Consider the following 17,975-nt stretch of genomic DNA (forward strand, 5'->3'; position numbering starts at 1 on the left):
CAAATCACAGCAAATGAATAGAATAACTGGCATGTGTTATATATTGTCAGCTCGCGCCATATCCACCTTGCTCACGGTGTAGATAGTGCTGCCTGAGCTCTGTTCTTGGGCGACCTGAGGCTCACGAGAAGGGGATGCCGTTCCTCGCTCGAGAACTGTTTGATGGCTTCACTACAGAGGATAAGGCGACATGACATGTTACATGTCGTACGTGGAACTCTGGTGTAATGGCAACCTATCATGCTCTGAGTTCGTGCTCGGCGAAGTCCATGCCCTTCTCCTGCGCCTCGGCCGCACCATCTGCCAGTACCGCTAAGTTTGCCGTACTCAGCAGGATGTGGTCCGCATTCGGGACCATGATCAATTCCACCCTAACGCCAAGCTCGCTCAACCGGTCGTAGGTCGCCTGCGACTCCGACGGCAACACCACACCGTCGGCCAGGCCATGCACGAGGAACGTCGGCGGGAACGTCGCGTCGAGCTGCGCCTCCAGAAGCGCAGGACGCAGGTGCTCAGGGACCGCCGCGAGCCTCTCGGACGCAGGCAGGTCGCGCAGCCCCGCAGACATGGGTTCGCCGAGGAGGTTGTCCAGGAAATCCCCTGTCCTGAACCAGTACGGGCAGAAGTACCATCGCCCGTCGGGATCAAGTAGAGACCCGTTTCCCCGCAGCTGGAACGGCGCGTCAGCGATGGGAGGCAGCCCACCTGCGAGCTGGGCGCGCATCTCTGGGTCGGGAGGGACTGCGGCACCGTAGACGGGCATGGGGTGGTCCTTGACTGCGACCCACTGGTCGCTGAGCATGTCGCCTCCTTGTGCGAAGTACAAGAGGGCGGCTTTTGGTTTGGGGCTCGCGTAGATGCCCGTAGCGCGAGCGGGGTAGCCTCCGCCTGAGAATCCCGCGACCGCGATGCGGGCCGTGTCGAGCGACATACCGTCGGGGAGATGCCTCGTCGAGAAAGACTCGTCCCCGAGGAATCTGAAGAGCATCTTCACATCCTCGACGATGTCGAAGCCGGTGCACGGATGAACGAGTCGATAATCAGCCGCCACGAAGATGAAGCCGCGCTTTAGCACCGACTCTGCATAGGCAGAGCAAGGTTGAGAACGTCCGGCTTACTGCACAGTGCCTGCACGTACCTCTGAACCACTCCGGGAACAGAGCGTCTCTGCGAGAGCCTGCGACCATCCCACCGCCATGGAAATATATGACTGCTGGTAGGGCACCAGAGTTCGGATGCGCTGGTACTTCGATGTCGAGCTTTATGTCAAGTGAACCGACACGAGAGTAAGTGACAGTCAGCATTGCGTGCGGTACTGAGAGGAGAGGCAAATCATATTGATCTCAGTGAATTCGCTGTCATGTATGAACAGTCACTCACCTGTGGATGGTAAGACCTGGACGACCTGTTGGGGAATGATGTGTTAGCTGTCGAGGATGTAGTACATGCAATTCTTATATGCGGCATCCTGAGATACTATTGACGCGGACGCTTGAGCCCGTATGAGTGAGCATAATGAGATCAGACCGATGGCGCGATGCGACCCCTTGTCAGCAGCGACGCAGTCGCTTATCGGCAGGAGCACTATCAGAGTCATGGTGACTCGGACGAGGGTTGGGTGAAGGATTCTTGCCACTCGGGCATTGATGGACCGACAGCCGCGCGGCACTGGCGTCGGTCATGACCACTCAAAACTAGTCTTCTACTACAGCACTCACCTTGCATAAGTAACTCAACCAACAACTTCATATGCTAGTCACGGCAAGTGATATCTACATAGTTTGAGCGCATTGTGGGTCCATGCGTAACGGGTGTTGCCGAGGCGCGGACCTATAGATTCGACGACAACCCTCTCCGGAGCCAAAGATCAGGTCCGCGTTGCATCGGGTGAGGCGTACCGTCGTTGATTATGCCTGCGCATGAGTCGACAGACAGTCAGTATACGTCTGCGTTCGAGTGCCAACTGGGAACGTCTCACATTGACGATGGCTATCCATTTCCAGCGCACTGGAGCGGGACGCTGAGACGGCACGCGTGGCACAGATCTCTCGGAGGCTCGGGCGAGACGCGTAAAGACCATAGAGGTTCCACGAAATGTGGTCGTCGGAGCGACAGCGCTCCAGGTATTCGTACCTCAGCGGCCACGGGCTGGAGAAGAGCGCGGTGGCTCAACGGGCTGTCGGCTATGTCAGTGAGACGTCTTGCAGCGTGAATCCGTGATCCCGCCCTCCTCGTCTGTCTCGGGCAAGTTGTGCAAACTAGTTCATTCGTCATGGGCAGGGTTCGAAGCATACGACATGAAAATCTCTTCGTCCGTAGTTGTGGACGCCGGTCCGCCGTGTCGCCTATCAGACGCTACCCCCTCGGCCTTCGGATCATAGGTCTTGAGCTTGAGTGCGGAACTCAACTTCTCCTGGAGTACCGTCCTCAGCTCCTCCAAGACCGCAGACGGCACGCCGGTTGGCGGCGCCCAAGGGCCGATCCTGCCATGAGATCCCGCGACGTGGAACTTGAACGTGAACGTCTGGTGCGGATCCGTGTGGCGAGCGAGATGCTCTGCGAGCCAGGCGCAGCACCAGCAACACTTCACCGCGGAGCCGATGACGCCCGTAGTTCCCTCGTGGCAGAGAGCTCGCTCAGTCGCGCAAATAGAAAGATACACGAGAACCTACCTGGAGAGCGTCGTCGAGGTCGTGAGCGGCGGGGCTGGAGACGAGCGATCCTTCGCCCCGGTCCCGGGCGCGATGGATGAACGCCATCAACGCGGCCTCCGAGTGCACCGCACCCCTGACCTGCTCCGGAATCCCCAGCTCCTCCATAATGACACGCGCCTTTGCTCGGGTGTGTCCTTCCGGTGCGGCGGGCAGATTCCTCGCGATTACGTCGAGTGGCGACACCGACGAAGGCACGGGAGGCGGGCTGTTCACCACGTGGATCGTCGCGGGTATGCTGCTCCGCACCAACTTGGACAGATTGCTGTGGACGGACCTCGAGGCGGGAACCCACGCCACGATGGAGCGCATATAGCGAAGGGCGAAACTTGCTGTGGTGTCTTCACTCTCCTCACCGCTGTCGGTGCTGACTTCATCCATAGCTTCCAAGACTTGTACAGAAGAGGCGCGATCGTCGTTCAGCAGATTGACGCGGGGGTGCGATTGTGCTGCATCAGGCCGGGTTAAGGAGCGACGGAAAGACGACAGACCGACGGGCGACATACCAAAGTAGGATGGTAACCGTACATCAGGTACGGTCGCCGATGCAATCCTCTCTTTGAGAGAAGGTAAGGTGAACAGGTACTGCGTACCTTCGTTGCAGAGCATGGCATTGAGCCTCGACATGTTGACCGCCGCGGCCATGGTGGCGGTATCCTCCAGCTTCGCTCCAACCGCGTCCTCAACGTCACGGACGGTCTTTACAAAGGCGTTTCGTATCATCCTGAGCCAGTTTGCGGCACCTGCGGCATCACAGAGCCATTCCTTGCGGTGACAACCTTCATCGGATGTTCGGATCTGCAACGGACACGGGACTGTTTGTTCGAACACTTCTGCTAAGGTGAGGACAAGGGGAAACCAGAGGCCGTCGATTAAAGAGTCGCCTGGCTGGGGTCCCCAACCATGGAGGATCGCTCCAAGTGAATCCTTCTTCCAGAAAGTGCGCTCGAGCTTGACACGATGGCGAATTTTGGGAAGAGAACGATGTATGACAAAGAGCTGGAATTCCTGCCCGGATAATGGCAACGCCTCCAACAACTCTGTAACGTTGTCACAGAGGTCTCTCGCAGCGCCCCTTGAATTGCAGCAACTCTCTATCACACAACGGCGTGACAAAGTGTCAATTTGAACGCACTCACTCAGCTGGGCCGTGTCCCCTCGGATTCGAGAGGCTTATAGCGATTGCCCCCTGCGGGTTATTAGAGCGATGTGCACCCTTGGCTGCGGGCCGAGGATTCTGAGACGTCTCTGTCTCATCCTCGTCGGAGGACACTACGATTGAGGCTCCATGGCTTTTCGAGACAGCCCCAGTCAGAGAGATGGCTCGCACTGCAGCACCCCCACAATCCCTTTTCTCTCGTCCAGTGGTAAGGACGGTGGCGATGTGGTTGTACAGCCGGGCGGTGCTCTGCAGCGACTTGGGCAGAACAAGGGTCTGTGCGGTGGCGGGACTGGCTAGATGAGGGCGAATGCGATGCAAGATGGTGGTAAGGGTGCGAATGTCGTCGGCGACGCTGTCTTGCCTGGGATCCGGAGGAGTGGCCATGATGTCCGAGCTTGAACGCAACACGAACATGCGGTAGTCTCGATCAACGTTCCACGTGCCACTGTGCAGCACTCGCTGAGCGTGCACCGTCTTGTTTCCCATTTCCTGACAAGTACTCTCCGCGGTCTCATACGTATGGATAAGACCCAGCGCCAGCTCCAAGATGAATATCTGAGGAAGGTATTTCAGTACATGCGTCTCGTCCCACCTCAGGGCGCAGACTCTGACGGCCGCGGTGGTCAAATGCTGCACGATTTGCTTCACATCTCCGACTCCTCGCTTCCACACCACTTTCACTACTCACACGAAACGAAGAACACCCTCTACTTGCACAAGCTGAGGTCTGATGCAAGCAAGGTCGTCTGTAAGATGGCCGTGGGGAGCAGCGGAGGGGAGAGACTGCGCCATGAGGCTAAGTTCTACGAAGCCCAAGCGACCGCCGTGCTTCGAGGCAGCGAGATGCCGAACTACTATGGACTCTTTCAAAGAGGTTCGGAAGACGATGCAGCGACGTGCCTGGTGCTGGAGTACTGTGGGGATGCGTTGCCGAGTGCGCTGCGGAACCAGAAGAGATCGTTCAGGTACGAGACCGTCCTCTCCCAGTCCAACGCCCGAGCCTCATCATCTCTTCGTCGCTGTGGCGATGACTCGACAGAGAGGCAGCCGTGAGGGCCTTCGAGAAGCTGCACTCGCGGCCGGTCAATATCATAAAGGGCGGATTCTACGAGTCCAAGGATATAATACGTCGGCCGACTGGCCAGCCTTGCATAGTCGACTTCTCCAGCGCACGCTACCACTTCGAGTCATGCAGGAGCCCGAAAATCGAGTTTGACATCCCGTCTCCTCCTCGAGGCCTTTATCCATTATGTGGAGAGCTGCGGGCCGTCGCTGAAGATGCATGGGCGTGGTACAACAGTCAGTCTACATCTGCACTCGAGCGCCTGGGACCATCTCATATTGACGATGTCTATCCGTTTTCAGCGATGCTCCAGGTCCCGAAGCTGGGGACGCCGTTGTACTACACTGGAGAGCCGTTGGAGAGTTACTGGGAGAGTGTCGACGACATCATGAAGACCACTAGGGAAGAAGGTCTCGCGCTGATAGCAAAAGCTATCGAGGAGTACGAGACGATGATGAACGACAGAAAAGAGTTATTCGATGCAGTGGAGCGCGATGAATAAGGCAACCTTCCAGCTGCCCAGGAGTCCTGTTTTGAGGCGCATATAGCTCACTTCCCTGAACAGCCACACACGCCGGCGCTGGAAGCGTTCGTAATGAGTACACGGAGGCTCTTATGATCAGATCAGGTGATATACGATAGGTTCGACGCGTCTCGAGATGCGGGAAACAACCTTGGCTGAGCCCGCGGCACATATCTCGTCACATCTATTCGCATCTATACGTGCACTCAAAGCAACGTGAAGCAATCGATACAGGGTATAGCAAACATACATGTGGGCGAACGTTACACTGCGACGGGTATGAGTACAACACTGACTTACATTCCGACCAGCCTTCTTCGCATTCCGTCGTTATCATTGACATGAGATCCATCAAAAGTCGTCCTCGCCCTCATCCTCGTCCCACCCGACAGCCTCGAGCGCCGCCTCGCCCTCATCATACAGCTTGTCGAGCCCCGTCAAGGTCTCGAGGAAGCCCTGTTCGTTGAACGCCTTCAGGAGCATCCCGAAGCCCTCCGTCTCGTACGCCTTGATGACCTACACGCCCATGTCAGCTCGAATCTAGCCGCACGCTGTGCCGCACGGGCTCACCGTCTCGCTGCACCCCGTGCACCTGTCGTACGCGGCGCCTGTGATGGGCATGTTCCGGAACTGCGCGAGGAAGCCGCGGAGCTGGTGCGGGACGATGCCCAACACGCCTTCCGTCCCCGGCGCGGGTTCGCCGCCTTGGTTCTGCGGCGGCGGGGCGGGCGCGTTGATGCTGTAAGCCCGAGCAGTGAGATGAGATCACGACTGCAGTGCGCGAACGTACCCGTCAGGGTGCTGCAGGAGCGAGACGAGCACCTCCACCGCGGTCGACGCGGCGATCGACGCTAGGCCAGGCCTAGTGACGGTACACATCTGGTCGAGCGTCCTGTCAGTCAACGACTGCACACAATCAGGTCAGCAGGTTTCCTCGACGCATGCAGCCACCCGACACGCACATCCGCAGGCGCGACGATGTCGTTGCAGTAGTAGCACCCGAGGCGGTCCCCCTTCGCGAGCGTCGCGCGGACGCCGTGGCGCATGACGAGGAAGGTGTCGAACCCGAGCGCGGCGTTCATGACGACCTTACCCTTGGCCGCGCCCATCACGGTCGGGAGCCACCGGCTCTCGCGCGAGTCCATGAGCAGGAAGACGACGTCGTGCTCGTCCACGAGCTTCTCGAGCGTCGCCACGTCCTTCTTCGCCTGCTCGACGGACGCGGGCGGGATCGGGTGGCCCGGCATCGGGATGCTTAGGTTGTGGCCGGAGGAGTTCTGTCGCGGGGGTAGTGTGAGACTCGACAAGGCAGGCAGATGGACAGGGTTGTACGTACGACGCCGGGGAAGATCTTCTTGAGCCGCTCGGCCGCGCACGCCGCCTTGGGCTTCCCGCCGTTCAGGCAGTCCTCGAACTCGAACAGCGGCTGGCGGACGGGGTTCGAGAACGAGACGCGGGCGGAGTCGACGAAGGTGATGGTGCGAACGCCCCAGCCCTGTCGCAGATGAACGATGTCAGAAGGATACCAGATGCCCGATGGTGGGCGACGAACCATGAGCGTGCGCGCCACATAGCACCCGAGCGTGCCGGCACCCAAGAGGAGACACCGCGTGTTCGCGACCTTCTCAAGGTCGAGCGCGGGCAGGATGCGCCACCGCATGAGCTTCAGGTTCAGGTCTACGGCCTGGTCCGCAAGCCTTGCGCATACACGCATGAGCATATAACTCACCCCACATCTGAGTGGATAGCTCACCTCGTTGGGTCCATCATCGGCGCCAAGTCGGCCACGCGCGGGCCCAGCTTGCCCTGGACGTTCTTCTCCCAGCCCACCGCTGCGGGCTTCTCCGTCTTCACCGCAACGTCGCCGGTACCCTGGGAGACGACGCCGAAGCGGCTCTTGAACGGTGCGCTAGAGGGGCGCTCGGAGTCGCGCCAGCATAGGATGCGGTACGACGGTGCTGGGTGGAGGGTATGGAGGTAGGTCAGGAGGTTGCGCAGTGGCCAGCCAGGGTTGGAGGGCGTCGCGGAGGGGTCGAGGAAGGCGATGGTGCGTTGCTCGGGGGCGACGTTGGCGAAGAATTGGTCGTACTCTTCCACGGGGGCGATCTCGGGCGCGTCGCTGCCTGCCTTCGGCCGGACGAGGAAGAAAGCTCGTGGAGCAGCCAGTTGTGTCGCTTCAATCGCAGATAGCTGAATGCGTGGTTCGTCAATGCGCACATGAGAAATGACATGAGCCAACAGTCGACGTACGAAGGAGTCGCTGAACTCTTCTGACGCGGCCTTCCAGTCTTCCTGGATCTCCCACGCAGGCTTGACTACGAAGGCGGGGAAGGCAAACCAGTAGTAGTACTTGTACTTCTTGAGATCCGCGAAGGTGATGAGCAGAAAGTGGTTGAGCCGCGCCGTCGTCCGGTCTGCCGTTATGGTCTTCCAGATCTATGAAGAGCAGTTGTCAGGCAGAGATCGTCGGTTGGGCGTGCACATGTGAGGTTACTGAATCATTCACATGCAGGGACTAGCCTGCAGCTGCTCACTCGCCTTCCTCGCCAACATGTCAACAACGGAAACAAGGAAGCATTACTGACACTGCCGCTGTCTCACCCGGGCTGGCGAACAGTACGAACCAGTGCTCAGGTTGTTATCAAGGTAGCGGACACTAACGCTGCAGAAGACACAAGGAGTACGACGTCCGTAGTCTCCTTGGTAGTGCTCGCGCTCCAAGTCTTGCTGGCCCGGCGACGCCACGAGAACTGCGAATTTGTGACTGGTACAAACTCATTGCGGTGGTTCCGTGCGTCCAGACATGAGAGCGAGGATCCATGCGCTCATCGCCGTGATGCTACCCGAAAACCCAGGGGATCTAGCTCATCGCGATCCTCAACTCATTGGATGACGCAGCGATTGACGACGCAGTACAATCCCACATACATCATATATGCGCGTAGGTCCATTGGCAGTGGGAGAGACTCAGAGTGGAACGAACACGTACCTCGTCCGACACTTGTGCAAACAGCGCGGTCTTGTCTGCTGCTTTGAACTCTTCGACGGTATTGTAGTTCTTGAACACGCCAGTCACCAACGCTGAATGAGCTGGTGGTCTGCAAAACACAGGTCATGCGTCCACTCGAGGGATACAGTTCCGCCACTCACTTATCCGCCTTCGAGAACGACTCGCCCCCGACTGTGAGATTACATCCGAGCGCTATTTCGGCGCCAGACTCGCGATCCTTGACGGATCGACCGGCGGCATACGAGCCATGGATCGTTATGGCATCGTCAGAGAGCCGGAGCACATCGATCTTGAAGTCCGTGAGCGCGTGCCAGAATGCCGGTTGGACGAGAGACGAGAACGGCGCAAATTGTACTATGGGCATGAGCTCTGAGTGGGGATTCCGCCCCGGCAGTCTCGACGGGGAGAGGGTTGGCGTGCAGTCGCGCGACGAAGGATGAAAGGTGAGGGTGAGGATGGACTAAGGCTGAATGGAGCAGGCTCAGGCCGCGGAACCCACGCGTCGAGAAACGCTCACGTGATGGCTAACACACCCGCGTCGCGAATGTCGAGCAAGATCAGAGTCGATTACTTGCAGTCTTTACCGTCGATTCTACGCAGCAGTAGGTAAGGAGCCCTACCACGCTGGCATCGCTCACGCTTGGAAATGAAGCCCGTATTTGTTTGATTCGCCCTTTACAGCTTTAGTGTCTATACACAGCATGCGACGTGACCTCAGGCTAAACTGCCCTACTCATCGCGCAGTTCAGCCAGATGATCTAACCTGCATTTGAGATCCTCTTCCCACTCCTTGAGGGCCTTCTCTATCTGTGCCACGCCCTCCTCGTCGGGTACCTTCCGGTGTAACACAGGTCGTTTATGTTGGGACCAATATTGCTCCGCCGTCCTATCCTTGTCATACTTCATCGAAATCCCAAGAGCTGGTACGGAGACCTTATCTGAAAACATAGAAGTCCCGATATGAGGAAGGTTAACAGTCACTGAGAGAACATGCCACACTGACGAAATACCCATGCCCATGCATCCTCGGCGACCTCTTCCAGCTCTTGACAGCTTTCGTACGGAGCTGCCTGCACGTAGTCACAGTCAATTGGCTCGGTTGAACATTTGTGCCCTCGACGTGCATGTGCGAAGTCCACAAGGCAAGGCTGTCCATTCGGCCTGCGTATGACATTCTCGTGCTCGTATTCACTTCCTCTCGACACGCCGGCGTTCTTGTGCAACTTCTCAACGGCCCTAACGGTTGCCTTCCTGTCGACGCCGTCACAGCAGCCAAATTGTCGTCAGCTCAATTCGTGTACTCGTAGTTGATGCCCTCATACCTGAATGATAGTGTCTGCTTATGCAGCTCGCTCGACAACGCAACCCCGCAGTGCTCCAGCACCAGACATGTTATCTTGCCGCCGGCACCCCACTCTCCTTCAAAGAATCCGAAGTAGTTGGGGATCTCCTTGCCACGAAACGGGGCGAGAACTTTGTCCTCGTAAAATCCAGCCTCATGTCGCAACAACTTCTCTCCGTCACAGTCTGTCGCGATCTTACACACCACTTTGCTGCCGTCGGACTTCAGCTTGTGCAAGTAGAGGACATTATACGAGTCCCGCGAAGTATGAAATCGTTGCGGCAACGATTCATCGGAGAGGTCGAGTAGATCGTGCAGCATTTGAACGCTGTCCGAGTCGACGTGCATGTCGTCAGGACCCGCTCTCGGAGTCTGGACAAGACTCATACACTGGAGAGCCATTCTTACGTCCTCATCTTCCGTGGCTGTATTCATGATAGCAGACAGAGTGTTCGGGATGAGGGCTTCGTCAGGCGAGTAGTACACCGCCAAAATTTCGACAGGTGGTGGCCAGGTATTAGTCATGACTCGAGATACCAGGACTTTGGGAAGCCAGTGATAGCAAAGTAAGCACTTAGCGGAGGAGACCAATATGTATGAGGAGACACTGTTTTGTTTGGTATCGAGGGATGAATCCGCGGATCCGTTCAGATCCGTTCTAGATCTGAATCTACGGTCACTGCCGCGTTGCAAACGGGCGCTTGCTGCCGCGTCAGTACTTGTCTACGAACACCGCCTACTGTCCAACTTGAGCTGTGTTGTATATGCGACTGTTCTACGGCGGCGCATTCCACTGGTCTGCCGTGAGTGTCGCTTCCGGGAAAACTCGTCGGAACTATGTCAATGGATGACCGTCACATACTTGACGTCGGTGAGCATAACTGCTCACACTTGAAACAGCATCGTGGTGTTGACCGTAAAATCCCAATACCAGCTTACGATCATGCACAGGCTACATGGAATGGAAACTATGTAGGAGAATACCATATGAATCTCTTGCATGAGCTGCAGGGATACTGTACATGGCGCGGGTCAACTTGTGAACCATTTCTAACAGTTGTACAATCCGCCGGGACGGGGAAGTCATCCATGATACGTGCACTTTCCGATAACATGTTCGTCATCCCTGTCTCCCTAGGATATAAGCATGTAGATCGACTGGGAAAGACCTACTTGTCCTCAGGTAGAGATACTCTCCCGCAGCCACCACGGTCCCACTGCACACCTGATGTTCCGTCCAGATCTGCATCCTCCTCCGGACTATTGCGTCCTTCGATGGCTCAAAGATGACACCAGATACGGGACTGCCTTTGACCGCTGTAGTGCGTTCCTCCAGGCTCTGTTTCAGCATACTCTTCTTGTACTGGGACGTGATTTTACGGAAGAATGTGCCTCGGGGATGGACGCGCTGCTGAGATCCTTCAACAAGAAGATGCACGATGTTCCGCCGGACGATCGATTCAACGACTATCGAGAACGCTTCTATGCTGATGTGATTGAATACGCCAAAGCGCTTTTAAAGGTACGTACTGCCACTGCGTATGTGCTCCGCATTATCGACAGTCGTTTGTGCAGCAAGAACGCTACCCGGAACTGTTGGGCCGTTATCCATACCTCGGTCCAAGGAGCACCAAAGAAAAGCGGCTTCTCGAGCGTTATCCCCCATAGTAGCGTGTTGCCAACTGGAAGGGTATCTTACAGATGTCTCCATGCGCGGTACAACTGGCGTGACCGGAAGCGCAGGCTCTCGGAGACAGCCGCCGCTGTTTCTCGTTGCCATCGACAACGCAGAACCCATACTACAGGACGCGGGTACAGAACACGAAGACGGGTACGTATACAGAAGAATCGACAAGTCATCATGCGTCGGGATTGAAGTTATCTGCCGTTTGACGCGTATGTCCGTCTTTTTCGTACTTTTATCGAGTACACCCGGAGACGTGTTGCGCCCCGTGCGGCCTAAGTCCATTGGAGAGGATCTGTCACGCACACGACCTTTCACAAATCTTGGGTTTGATATCTTGGCACAGAGGATATCCGTTGCCGGCTTCTCCCTTCGACGCGTGGTTAGTAACGAGTACATGGCACATCTAGGCCGACCCGCGTGCGTATCTCATGATTCCATGCATCCCGTAGTTGACAGAACCATCACGTCTCACAGGTTCGGTCGTCTCTGGGATGTCGGGGTGCGGGAGGAACTGATCGACATCGCGGCTCGCCTACTGCTGAATTCCGACCACCTTGACGGCCCGTCGACCGACGCGCAGACGTTTGCGTGCCTGTCGCACCGCCTGGCTCTACCGCTGGTCTCCGTAACGCCGTCGGAACAACGCGCAGAGCAGGAACAGATCCAGCACCACCTGCGTATATGCCTCGCGTTCGACCCGACGTCCGGCGATTTAGTCTCGGTAGCTCCGTCAGAGCCTCTACTCGCCGAGGCTGCCTACTATGCGATGCGCATACGGTCCATGGACACTCCGCAGGCTCTTAGAGCCATCTTTGATGCTTTCTCGATCGGAGTGGGACAACAGGGCGACGTGGTCCTGCAGGCGCTTTTGATCGCGGCGCGCGACGCTGCGGTTGGAGACCCGCTCCCTAATGGCCTTCCCCGCTGCCCGGTTGACGAAAAAGAGAACCGCCGCTTGATGTCGTCAACGGCTTTCTTTCGAAAGCTCTTCAAGCCATTCGAAGTTGCGTTCGACCACGAGGGACACTCCTATGCGACTGCGAGCGAACGTCATCAGGCGGAAACCATCCGTCGCTTTCACGCAGACTTCCAGAACTGCAACGTGCACTTCAATCACTTCATCTCCGTACAGCCTGACGTCCTCCGAGCGAAGTACCTCCTCGCACTCCTGGCCCGCGGCGCTGCGCCCCAATGCGCGAGTCACGGATGTGGCGTAGACGCTGTCTTGACGATGACAGATGGGTTCGACGCGACGTCTGAGGCCCTTCATCTCGTACTCTTCAAGACGACTCAGAGCAGACGGACAGAGGATCTCGACGGGATGTTTGCTGCCATGGATCCATACGACCTCGGGATCTGGGATGCAGGTCGGGTTGCGTCAAAACCCCTTGTGCGCATCCTGTTTGCACCGTTTGTGGAGCATGACGAAGGGAGTTTCAGTATCGAGAGGCGGACCAGCCTACACGGAGCACGTCGTGATGACGAGTCCACCACCGTTGATCCTGGGTGCTACGATATCGTGGTCACTGGTCTGTCGTCGACGATCCTTGGACCTATCGAAACGAAGGATGTGGATAGCTGGGATGCGCTCCTCCATGTCGGCTCACGCCATGCCGATGTCGGGAGTACCATTTCTAACAAGTCCGCTATGTCCCATGCTGCACAACCTGGTATGGGTAGCGAGGCAGGACATTGGAGGTCTTGGGTCGACGGTGTGGTATAGGACATTCATACGTGCTTCATCATGTCAATTCTGTTTTGTCCAAGTAGAGCGTGATGTCACGGTTACCGTATGTGCTGAGAGCTGAGGAAACAGGCCAAGTACAGTGATTACGGCGCTTGCACATGTTCTGTCGGGATAGTTTGAATCTCTCCGCCAACATGCAAAATGATCACTGCAAGACGAGTCGCTTGAACCATATTTCCGCGTTGAGCTCATGTTACTTATCGTCAGTCCACTGGCAAGTACATTGGAATGAGCGGGGCCTGGGGCAATGTGTTTTCGTGCAAACAAGTGCAAGCAACGCGTGGTGGACGACTCTGCCGTCGAAGCCTCTGGTACGCGTCCTATTCGCGCCCTTCGTGGAAAGAAAAAACGAGACGGCGTATCTCAGCATCAACAAGCATAGTATGGCTACACCCGGGCCTCTAGAAGACTGCAAGGCGTACGAGTCGACGCTGACATAGAACAATGATTTCTTGAACGGTCACGTGTAACGTGCCACTCACAGTTGAACATGACGGTGGCGTCTGCGGCGTGCGCATTGAACGTCTGCGTGAAGGCCTCCGGTTTGTCCGCCCCATCCTGTTCTCCACTGACGACCTGCTCGTCTCAACGCTGTCCGTCAGAAATGACTGCTAAACTGGACCCGAACTGGCACACAGTACGCGTGCGTCCGAGACGGCTCATCGAGTTCAGGTCCTCCCTCGAACTCGTGCGCACCATGGCTGATGCTATTACCGGTACATCGTAATGCACGCGGATACCCGTTTTCTTGCTGAGAAGGCTCCAGCGCACAAAGGGTACTAGAGGCTGGGTTCATCCACAGGAATATCTACCCGGAGGCCATCATGACATTCGAGGAAACGACACCCACGGGAGCGAGCCGCACCTACGGCGTCCTCCTGGATCTCGACAACGGGGCGACCCGCAGACACTTTATATGTGGAAACAACGTCGATTCTCTTGGCCATCGTCACGCTTCGAAGAGCAATGTCTCTGAGAACCTCGGACTCGATGGCCAAGTTTCGGAACTGTAGTGGCAGGTACGCCCTTTGTCTCTCGACCGTCTTCAACTGACAAGCGGAGCCTCGCAGTGCCACAGTATTATACAAGACTTCTGCACATATGATCCACGAACGTCACCCTAGTTATGTACTTATATGCTTCAATGATTAGGCATCAGCCGTTTCTTCAACCAGATGAGTGCGTCACGACGCGTCGAATTATGACGGGCCATGACCCTGAATTGACTTCACGATGGCGTTGACGACACAGTTTTCTTTGCATACATTGCAGGAGTGGGGAGTTCTTGAGTATCGGCCAATCCCGCTGCGTCGATCGCCTTGATGTCTTCAGGCGAAAGCTCTTGAAGGATACATCCAGACAAGTGAGTGGTTAACAATGCTGTCGACGGATCGCGACGCGAGGGTGAAGACGTACCGAGTTCTCCTGCGGAGAATATATCCTCCAAGCGCTCCTTCTTCGTGCTCGAACTACGAACACCTCCTGGTGAGTGGTCGACGATCATACGTACGATGATACGATACACACGTCACTACCACGACGCCCTTCGACTTTGACCATGCAATCAAGACTTGCTCCGGTTTGACGCCCAGGCGTTGCGCTATCTCATGTGCGAGTCTGGCGACTAGGCCATCGGAGTAGTGTATCAGAGGACTGTATGTTGGAATCAGCTCCCAGCCAACGTTCTCAAGGGTGTCACGCACAGAAGCGGACATTATCCCTCGACCACGATCCCTTCCTTCTTGCAAAACTCGATGACAGGCCCTTGTATATGCATAACTTGCGGGTGAACCATGATCTGTTGCTTCCCATTCAGTACGCATAGATCAAGAACATGGCGTTCGCACGACGACTGACCTGATTGACCGCAGGTCTGATATTTGCGCTCTCCAACAGTATCTCCAGGTGGCTGACCATGAACTTGCTCACGCCGATACTCCTGCAACCGGGAACAGTTCCTCACAAGAGCGCCGATGAAGTACGTCTACTCACTTCGCCAACCCTGCCTCATTGATGCCCTCCATCTTCTTCCAGATTGTCGGTATGTCCGGTTTGGCATGGTTGGGTCCGTGAATCAGGTAGAGGTCCACGGAATCGACGCCGAACTGTCCAAGGTACGTAAGTTTTCTTCAACCACTTCTTGACAGCTTCGATAGCGATCTTACCCAGTCACAGCTGTTCCGTATGGACGTGTCGATGTCCGCAAGGCTAGAGTACTTCGTGGTGATGAATATGTCTTCGCGCTTCAGTCCACTCGCACGAATAGCCGCTCCGGCCTCCGCTTCGTTCTTGTATACTTGGGCGGAATCTTTGGTGTAAAACACGGTGAGCAATGATCCAAGTGCATGCCAGCATCAAACGACCCACCGATGTGAGTGAAACCGACAGAGAGCGCGTTGCTGACGTACGCGATTGCCTCCTCTCCGTTGCCGCGCCTCCAGGTGCCGTAGGCGATCCTGGGGATGCGATTCCCTACACATCATGATATATCGTTAACGCGCAGCCGGAAAATCATCAAGGACACTATACAACCATCGTTCATAGTGAGAGGAGCCCACAACATCGTTGCGTCTACGAGTGTTGTGGCCAAAAATTGATCAGAGGCGGGAGTCGGATGATACGCTCCAGCACTCCCTCGGTTTTAAAGCCATGTTGTCTCCATGGACTCACGGCGTGTCTACCTCTGACAGTTGGCATCATGAACCGTCTCCATTTTCCGCGTCTACATGATACTAGCTGCAGCAGTGAGAGCTTCGGGGCAAACGACACAATAAACGACACGACAATGCCCGAATAAGCAAATTTGTAGGCTGGCCACTGATGCCAGTTCACTGACCAAGATGATAAGTACGGCATTGCACTCACGCTAGCAGACAATCTACTGGATACTTCACACTTCTTTTCTCGTTTCACGCGGTCCTGGCTCGAGTGGTCGTCCTCTCCGGAGTCCCTGGACCCAGGTTAGATCAGTGCCACAGGCAGGAATTTGGTCGGAAGAGCGAGCGCTGCTAAGATTACATAAGCAGGTGTAAAGCGCCCGTACGCGTGTGGCCAACGTGTGGCCAACTTGAACTTGGTCTAGTCTCCGTAGGCAGACCCTAAACACGACCTTATTGAGTGGGGAGGCGGTCGTATATGGAACTTGGTCACTGGCACAGTGTGGCCCGCCACCCCTCCTCGCTCTCCTCCTCGTCTCTTGCATCGTTGTCTTTCCACCTCTTTCGGCAGGCACAGCTTGAGCTCTCGCGCGCTGATCTGGGGCGGGTGGGTTTCCACATTGTACATAGGTACGTATCCTCCGTTGGCCCGCTCTAAACCGCCGGCCTGCGACTACACTAGTACTGGGCCACGTACTGTATCGTGATACTCGCATTGAGCGTACTGCGACTTCCTCAATTCTCGATTCTACCACTGCATCTGCGCAGCACCCTTCTACTGTCCAGGGCTCCGAGAGGATATGCTCACCTAGAGGGCATCTCAGCTCGTACAATGCCATTTCGTCCCTTTTGCCAGTGTCCTGTTGCTTGAAAATGCGATGACCTGCAAACATGCAATAAACGAACTTCCTGTATAGTAACGACGACCGACCTCTGACATCTTGGGCTCTTGCTGATTCGCCTACAACATGAGCATTCCCCTCCGCCGACTATCACCGCACATCATCAAAGTGAAGCCGCGGCGCCTTAGCGAGTTCCGCAGCTCATGGGAGATGGTCGCCGCAATGCTCTGCGCGATACTTGGTGCGTATGCCAGTACTCCGCATTGTCAGACTCGCTCTAATTCGTTGTTCTATCATCGTTTCAGCGCACGAAGGATACTACAAAGCGGGTATCCTCCACGGGAATGTATCCGAGGATAACATCAAGATTCTCGAAGGGAAGGCTGAAGATGGAGGAGAGAATGTCGTGTTTGGCGTGCTGCTGGACATCGATCGCTCAGACGACTGCAAGCCGTTCAGGCGCACCGACAAGCTACCCGCGAAGAGCACTTACAATGAAGAGGAGGAGGTCGATTGATCGATTTGTACGAGCCACTGGTACGTATGGACTGTTGGTGATCTATGTCGCAGAATGTCACGTTGCTGAGATCATCGTGTAATATCGAAGGACTTGAATGCATTATTGTTTTGCAGTGTTGCTCGTCACGCATCCAGTTGCGCCAGGACTATGGTACATGTTAGCGTCGCCGGTCCCACTCAACGCCTGGAACTTAGTGCGTGACTTGTGTGAGTATATGCATGACAAGTAGCCGGTCCACGTCTGTGGAATACCCGACGCGGTAAACAATCCTCTGTAGTCTGAGACACGCTTGCCCATTGGGTACGAAAATCAGGCCCGTCCCGCATCCGGGCGGGCTACAAATCGCTTACACTCCATGGCCGAAAGATCCGAGTAGACACTGAGGTATGTGATCCCGCCCGAGGCGCCTCTTTCGTTCGGACGTTTTGACAGCAACCCGCAGAGCAACCGCAGAGCATCTACGTTCCCCGATCTCTGCTGGCGCAATGCTGGCAGTGCCCACTGTTTTGGTGAATCAGGAGACTTACGGTTGGTTTGGACTTCACCTAGTGCGAGTGCCGATCGACAGTACTGCTATGTCGGGCTAGAATTCCTACAATTTATCGCAACTTAACCAGGTACTTTCGGTGTGTCCTGCCCAAGAGTCGCGCCTGTGGTACTCAACTCACCGCTAAGAAACCTAACCCGACCGAGATCCCGACCGGGCACAGT

At 56.1% G+C, this 17,975-nt stretch overlaps 10 protein-coding genes across 10 annotated transcripts; 5 read left to right on the forward strand and 5 right to left on the reverse strand.

Moving 5' to 3' along the window:
* Positions 1 to 71: 71 nt before the first annotated feature.
* On the reverse strand, positions 72 to 1,481 carry B0H18DRAFT_56103 (Alpha/Beta hydrolase protein). Its single transcript, XM_048038608.1, has 3 exons — positions 1,381 to 1,481; positions 1,139 to 1,315; positions 72 to 1,080 (listed from the first exon to the last, which is right to left on the reverse strand). Exons 2-3 carry the CDS (start codon positions 1,302 to 1,304, stop codon positions 239 to 241), a joined length of 1,008 nt encoding a protein of 335 aa, XP_047887941.1. The 5' UTR covers positions 1,305 to 1,315; positions 1,381 to 1,481; the 3' UTR covers positions 72 to 238.
* Positions 1,482 to 1,808: 327 nt separating this feature from the next.
* On the reverse strand, positions 1,809 to 3,640 carry B0H18DRAFT_56144 (uncharacterized protein). The gene is made up of 4 exons (XM_048038609.1): positions 3,218 to 3,640; positions 2,673 to 3,160; positions 1,979 to 2,617; positions 1,809 to 1,913 (listed from the first exon to the last, which is right to left on the reverse strand). The coding sequence occupies exons 1-3, from the start codon at positions 3,432 to 3,434 to the stop codon at positions 2,264 to 2,266; spliced, it is 1,059 nt and encodes a 352-aa protein (XP_047887942.1). The 5' UTR covers positions 3,435 to 3,640; the 3' UTR covers positions 1,809 to 1,913; positions 1,979 to 2,263.
* A 674-nt stretch (positions 3,641 to 4,314) lies between these two features.
* Positions 4,315 to 5,483, forward strand: B0H18DRAFT_1036630 (uncharacterized protein). The gene is made up of 3 exons (XM_048030367.1): positions 4,315 to 4,838; positions 4,913 to 5,181; positions 5,239 to 5,483. The coding sequence occupies exons 1-3, from the start codon at positions 4,393 to 4,395 to the stop codon at positions 5,436 to 5,438; spliced, it is 915 nt and encodes a 304-aa protein (XP_047887943.1). The 5' UTR covers positions 4,315 to 4,392; the 3' UTR covers positions 5,439 to 5,483.
* A 2,725-nt stretch (positions 5,484 to 8,208) lies between these two features.
* On the reverse strand, positions 8,209 to 9,012 carry B0H18DRAFT_56241 (uncharacterized protein). Its single transcript, XM_048038613.1, has 2 exons — positions 8,610 to 9,012; positions 8,209 to 8,557 (listed from the first exon to the last, which is right to left on the reverse strand). Exons 1-2 carry the CDS (start codon positions 8,831 to 8,833, stop codon positions 8,389 to 8,391), a joined length of 393 nt encoding a protein of 130 aa, XP_047887944.1. The 5' UTR covers positions 8,834 to 9,012; the 3' UTR covers positions 8,209 to 8,388.
* A 107-nt stretch (positions 9,013 to 9,119) lies between these two features.
* On the reverse strand, positions 9,120 to 10,336 carry B0H18DRAFT_1107469 (uncharacterized protein; the record flags this gene model as incomplete). The annotated part of the gene is made up of 3 exons (XM_048032714.1): positions 9,120 to 9,407; positions 9,473 to 9,720; positions 9,792 to 10,336. The coding sequence occupies 3 exons, from the start codon at positions 10,334 to 10,336 to the stop codon at positions 9,199 to 9,201; spliced, it is 1,002 nt and encodes a 333-aa protein (XP_047887945.1). The 3' UTR covers positions 9,120 to 9,198.
* A 193-nt stretch (positions 10,337 to 10,529) lies between these two features.
* Positions 10,530 to 11,325, forward strand: B0H18DRAFT_1036642 (uncharacterized protein). Its single transcript, XM_048030368.1, has one exon. It carries the CDS (start codon positions 10,649 to 10,651, stop codon positions 11,099 to 11,101), a length of 453 nt encoding a protein of 150 aa, XP_047887946.1. The 5' UTR covers positions 10,530 to 10,648; the 3' UTR covers positions 11,102 to 11,325.
* Positions 11,211 to 13,221, forward strand: B0H18DRAFT_1123930 (uncharacterized protein; the record flags this gene model as incomplete). The annotated part of the gene is made up of 3 exons (XM_048034774.1): positions 11,211 to 11,333; positions 11,842 to 11,915; positions 11,973 to 13,221. 3 exons carry the CDS (start codon positions 11,211 to 11,213, stop codon positions 13,219 to 13,221), a joined length of 1,446 nt encoding a protein of 481 aa, XP_047887947.1.
* Positions 13,222 to 13,770: 549 nt separating this feature from the next.
* B0H18DRAFT_56259 (uncharacterized protein) lies at positions 13,771 to 14,373 on the forward strand. The gene is made up of 4 exons (XM_048038614.1): positions 13,771 to 13,787; positions 13,848 to 13,961; positions 14,012 to 14,264; positions 14,316 to 14,373. Exons 2-3 carry the CDS (start codon positions 13,950 to 13,952, stop codon positions 14,219 to 14,221), a joined length of 222 nt encoding a protein of 73 aa, XP_047887948.1. The 5' UTR covers positions 13,771 to 13,787; positions 13,848 to 13,949; the 3' UTR covers positions 14,222 to 14,264; positions 14,316 to 14,373.
* A 100-nt stretch (positions 14,374 to 14,473) lies between these two features.
* Positions 14,474 to 15,808, reverse strand: B0H18DRAFT_1087217 (Aldo/keto reductase; the record flags this gene model as incomplete). The annotated part of the gene is made up of 9 exons (XM_048032148.1): positions 14,474 to 14,586; positions 14,662 to 14,714; positions 14,773 to 14,915; positions 14,972 to 15,043; positions 15,103 to 15,184; positions 15,238 to 15,350; positions 15,411 to 15,553; positions 15,613 to 15,717; positions 15,778 to 15,808. 9 exons carry the CDS (start codon positions 15,806 to 15,808, stop codon positions 14,474 to 14,476), a joined length of 855 nt encoding a protein of 284 aa, XP_047887949.1.
* Positions 15,809 to 16,870: 1,062 nt separating this feature from the next.
* B0H18DRAFT_958610 (uncharacterized protein) lies at positions 16,871 to 17,261 on the forward strand (the record flags this gene model as incomplete). Its single annotated transcript, XM_048042711.1, has 2 exons — positions 16,871 to 16,985; positions 17,050 to 17,261. The coding sequence occupies 2 exons, from the start codon at positions 16,871 to 16,873 to the stop codon at positions 17,259 to 17,261; spliced, it is 327 nt and encodes a 108-aa protein (XP_047887950.1).
* Positions 17,262 to 17,975: the final 714 nt, after the last annotated feature.

This window comes from Fomitopsis serialis (genome assembly GCF_022376445.1).
Source record: "Fomitopsis serialis strain Sig1Antser10 chromosome Unknown B0H18scaffold_110, whole genome shotgun sequence".
In the NCBI taxonomy this organism is placed as follows: Eukaryota; Fungi; Basidiomycota; class Agaricomycetes; order Polyporales; family Fomitopsidaceae; genus Fomitopsis; species Fomitopsis serialis.

Bases quoted from the DNA above. Each gene is read 5' to 3' on its own strand.
- B0H18DRAFT_56144 (XM_048038609.1), bottom strand. From the start codon at position 3,434: ATGATACGAAACGCCTTTGTAAAGACCGTCCGTGACGTTGAGGACGCG. The intron at 3,161-3,217 runs GTATGTCGCCCG...GGCCTGATGCAG, and splicing joins ACGGTTACCATCCTACTTTG to CACAATCGCACCCCCGCGTC. The intron at 2,618-2,672 runs GTAGGTTCTCGT...CTCTGCCACGAG, and splicing joins ACCTCGACGACGCTCTCCAG to GGAACTACGGGCGTCATCGG.
- B0H18DRAFT_1036642 (XM_048030368.1), top strand. From the start codon at position 10,649: ATGTCAATGGATGACCGTCACATACTTGACGTCGGTGAGCATAACTGC.
- B0H18DRAFT_56241 (XM_048038613.1), bottom strand. From the start codon at position 8,833: ATGCCCATAGTACAATTTGCGCCGTTCTCGTCTCTCGTCCAACCGGCA. The intron at 8,558-8,609 runs GTGAGTGGCGGA...TGTGTTTTGCAG, and splicing joins TCGTTCTCGAAGGCGGATAA to ACCACCAGCTCATTCAGCGT.
- B0H18DRAFT_56103 (XM_048038608.1), bottom strand. From the start codon at position 1,304: ATGCTGACTGTCACTTACTCTCGTGTCGGTTCACTTGACATAAAGCTC. The intron at 1,081-1,138 runs GTACGTGCAGGC...CTGCCTATGCAG, and splicing joins GTTCCCGGAGTGGTTCAGAG to AGTCGGTGCTAAAGCGCGGC.
- B0H18DRAFT_1036630 (XM_048030367.1), top strand. From the start codon at position 4,393: ATGGATAAGACCCAGCGCCAGCTCCAAGATGAATATCTGAGGAAGGTA. The intron at 4,839-4,912 runs GTACGAGACCGT...ATGACTCGACAG, and splicing joins AACCAGAAGAGATCGTTCAG to AGAGGCAGCCGTGAGGGCCT. The intron at 5,182-5,238 runs CATCTGCACTCG...ATCCGTTTTCAG, and splicing joins GTGGTACAACAGTCAGTCTA to CGATGCTCCAGGTCCCGAAG.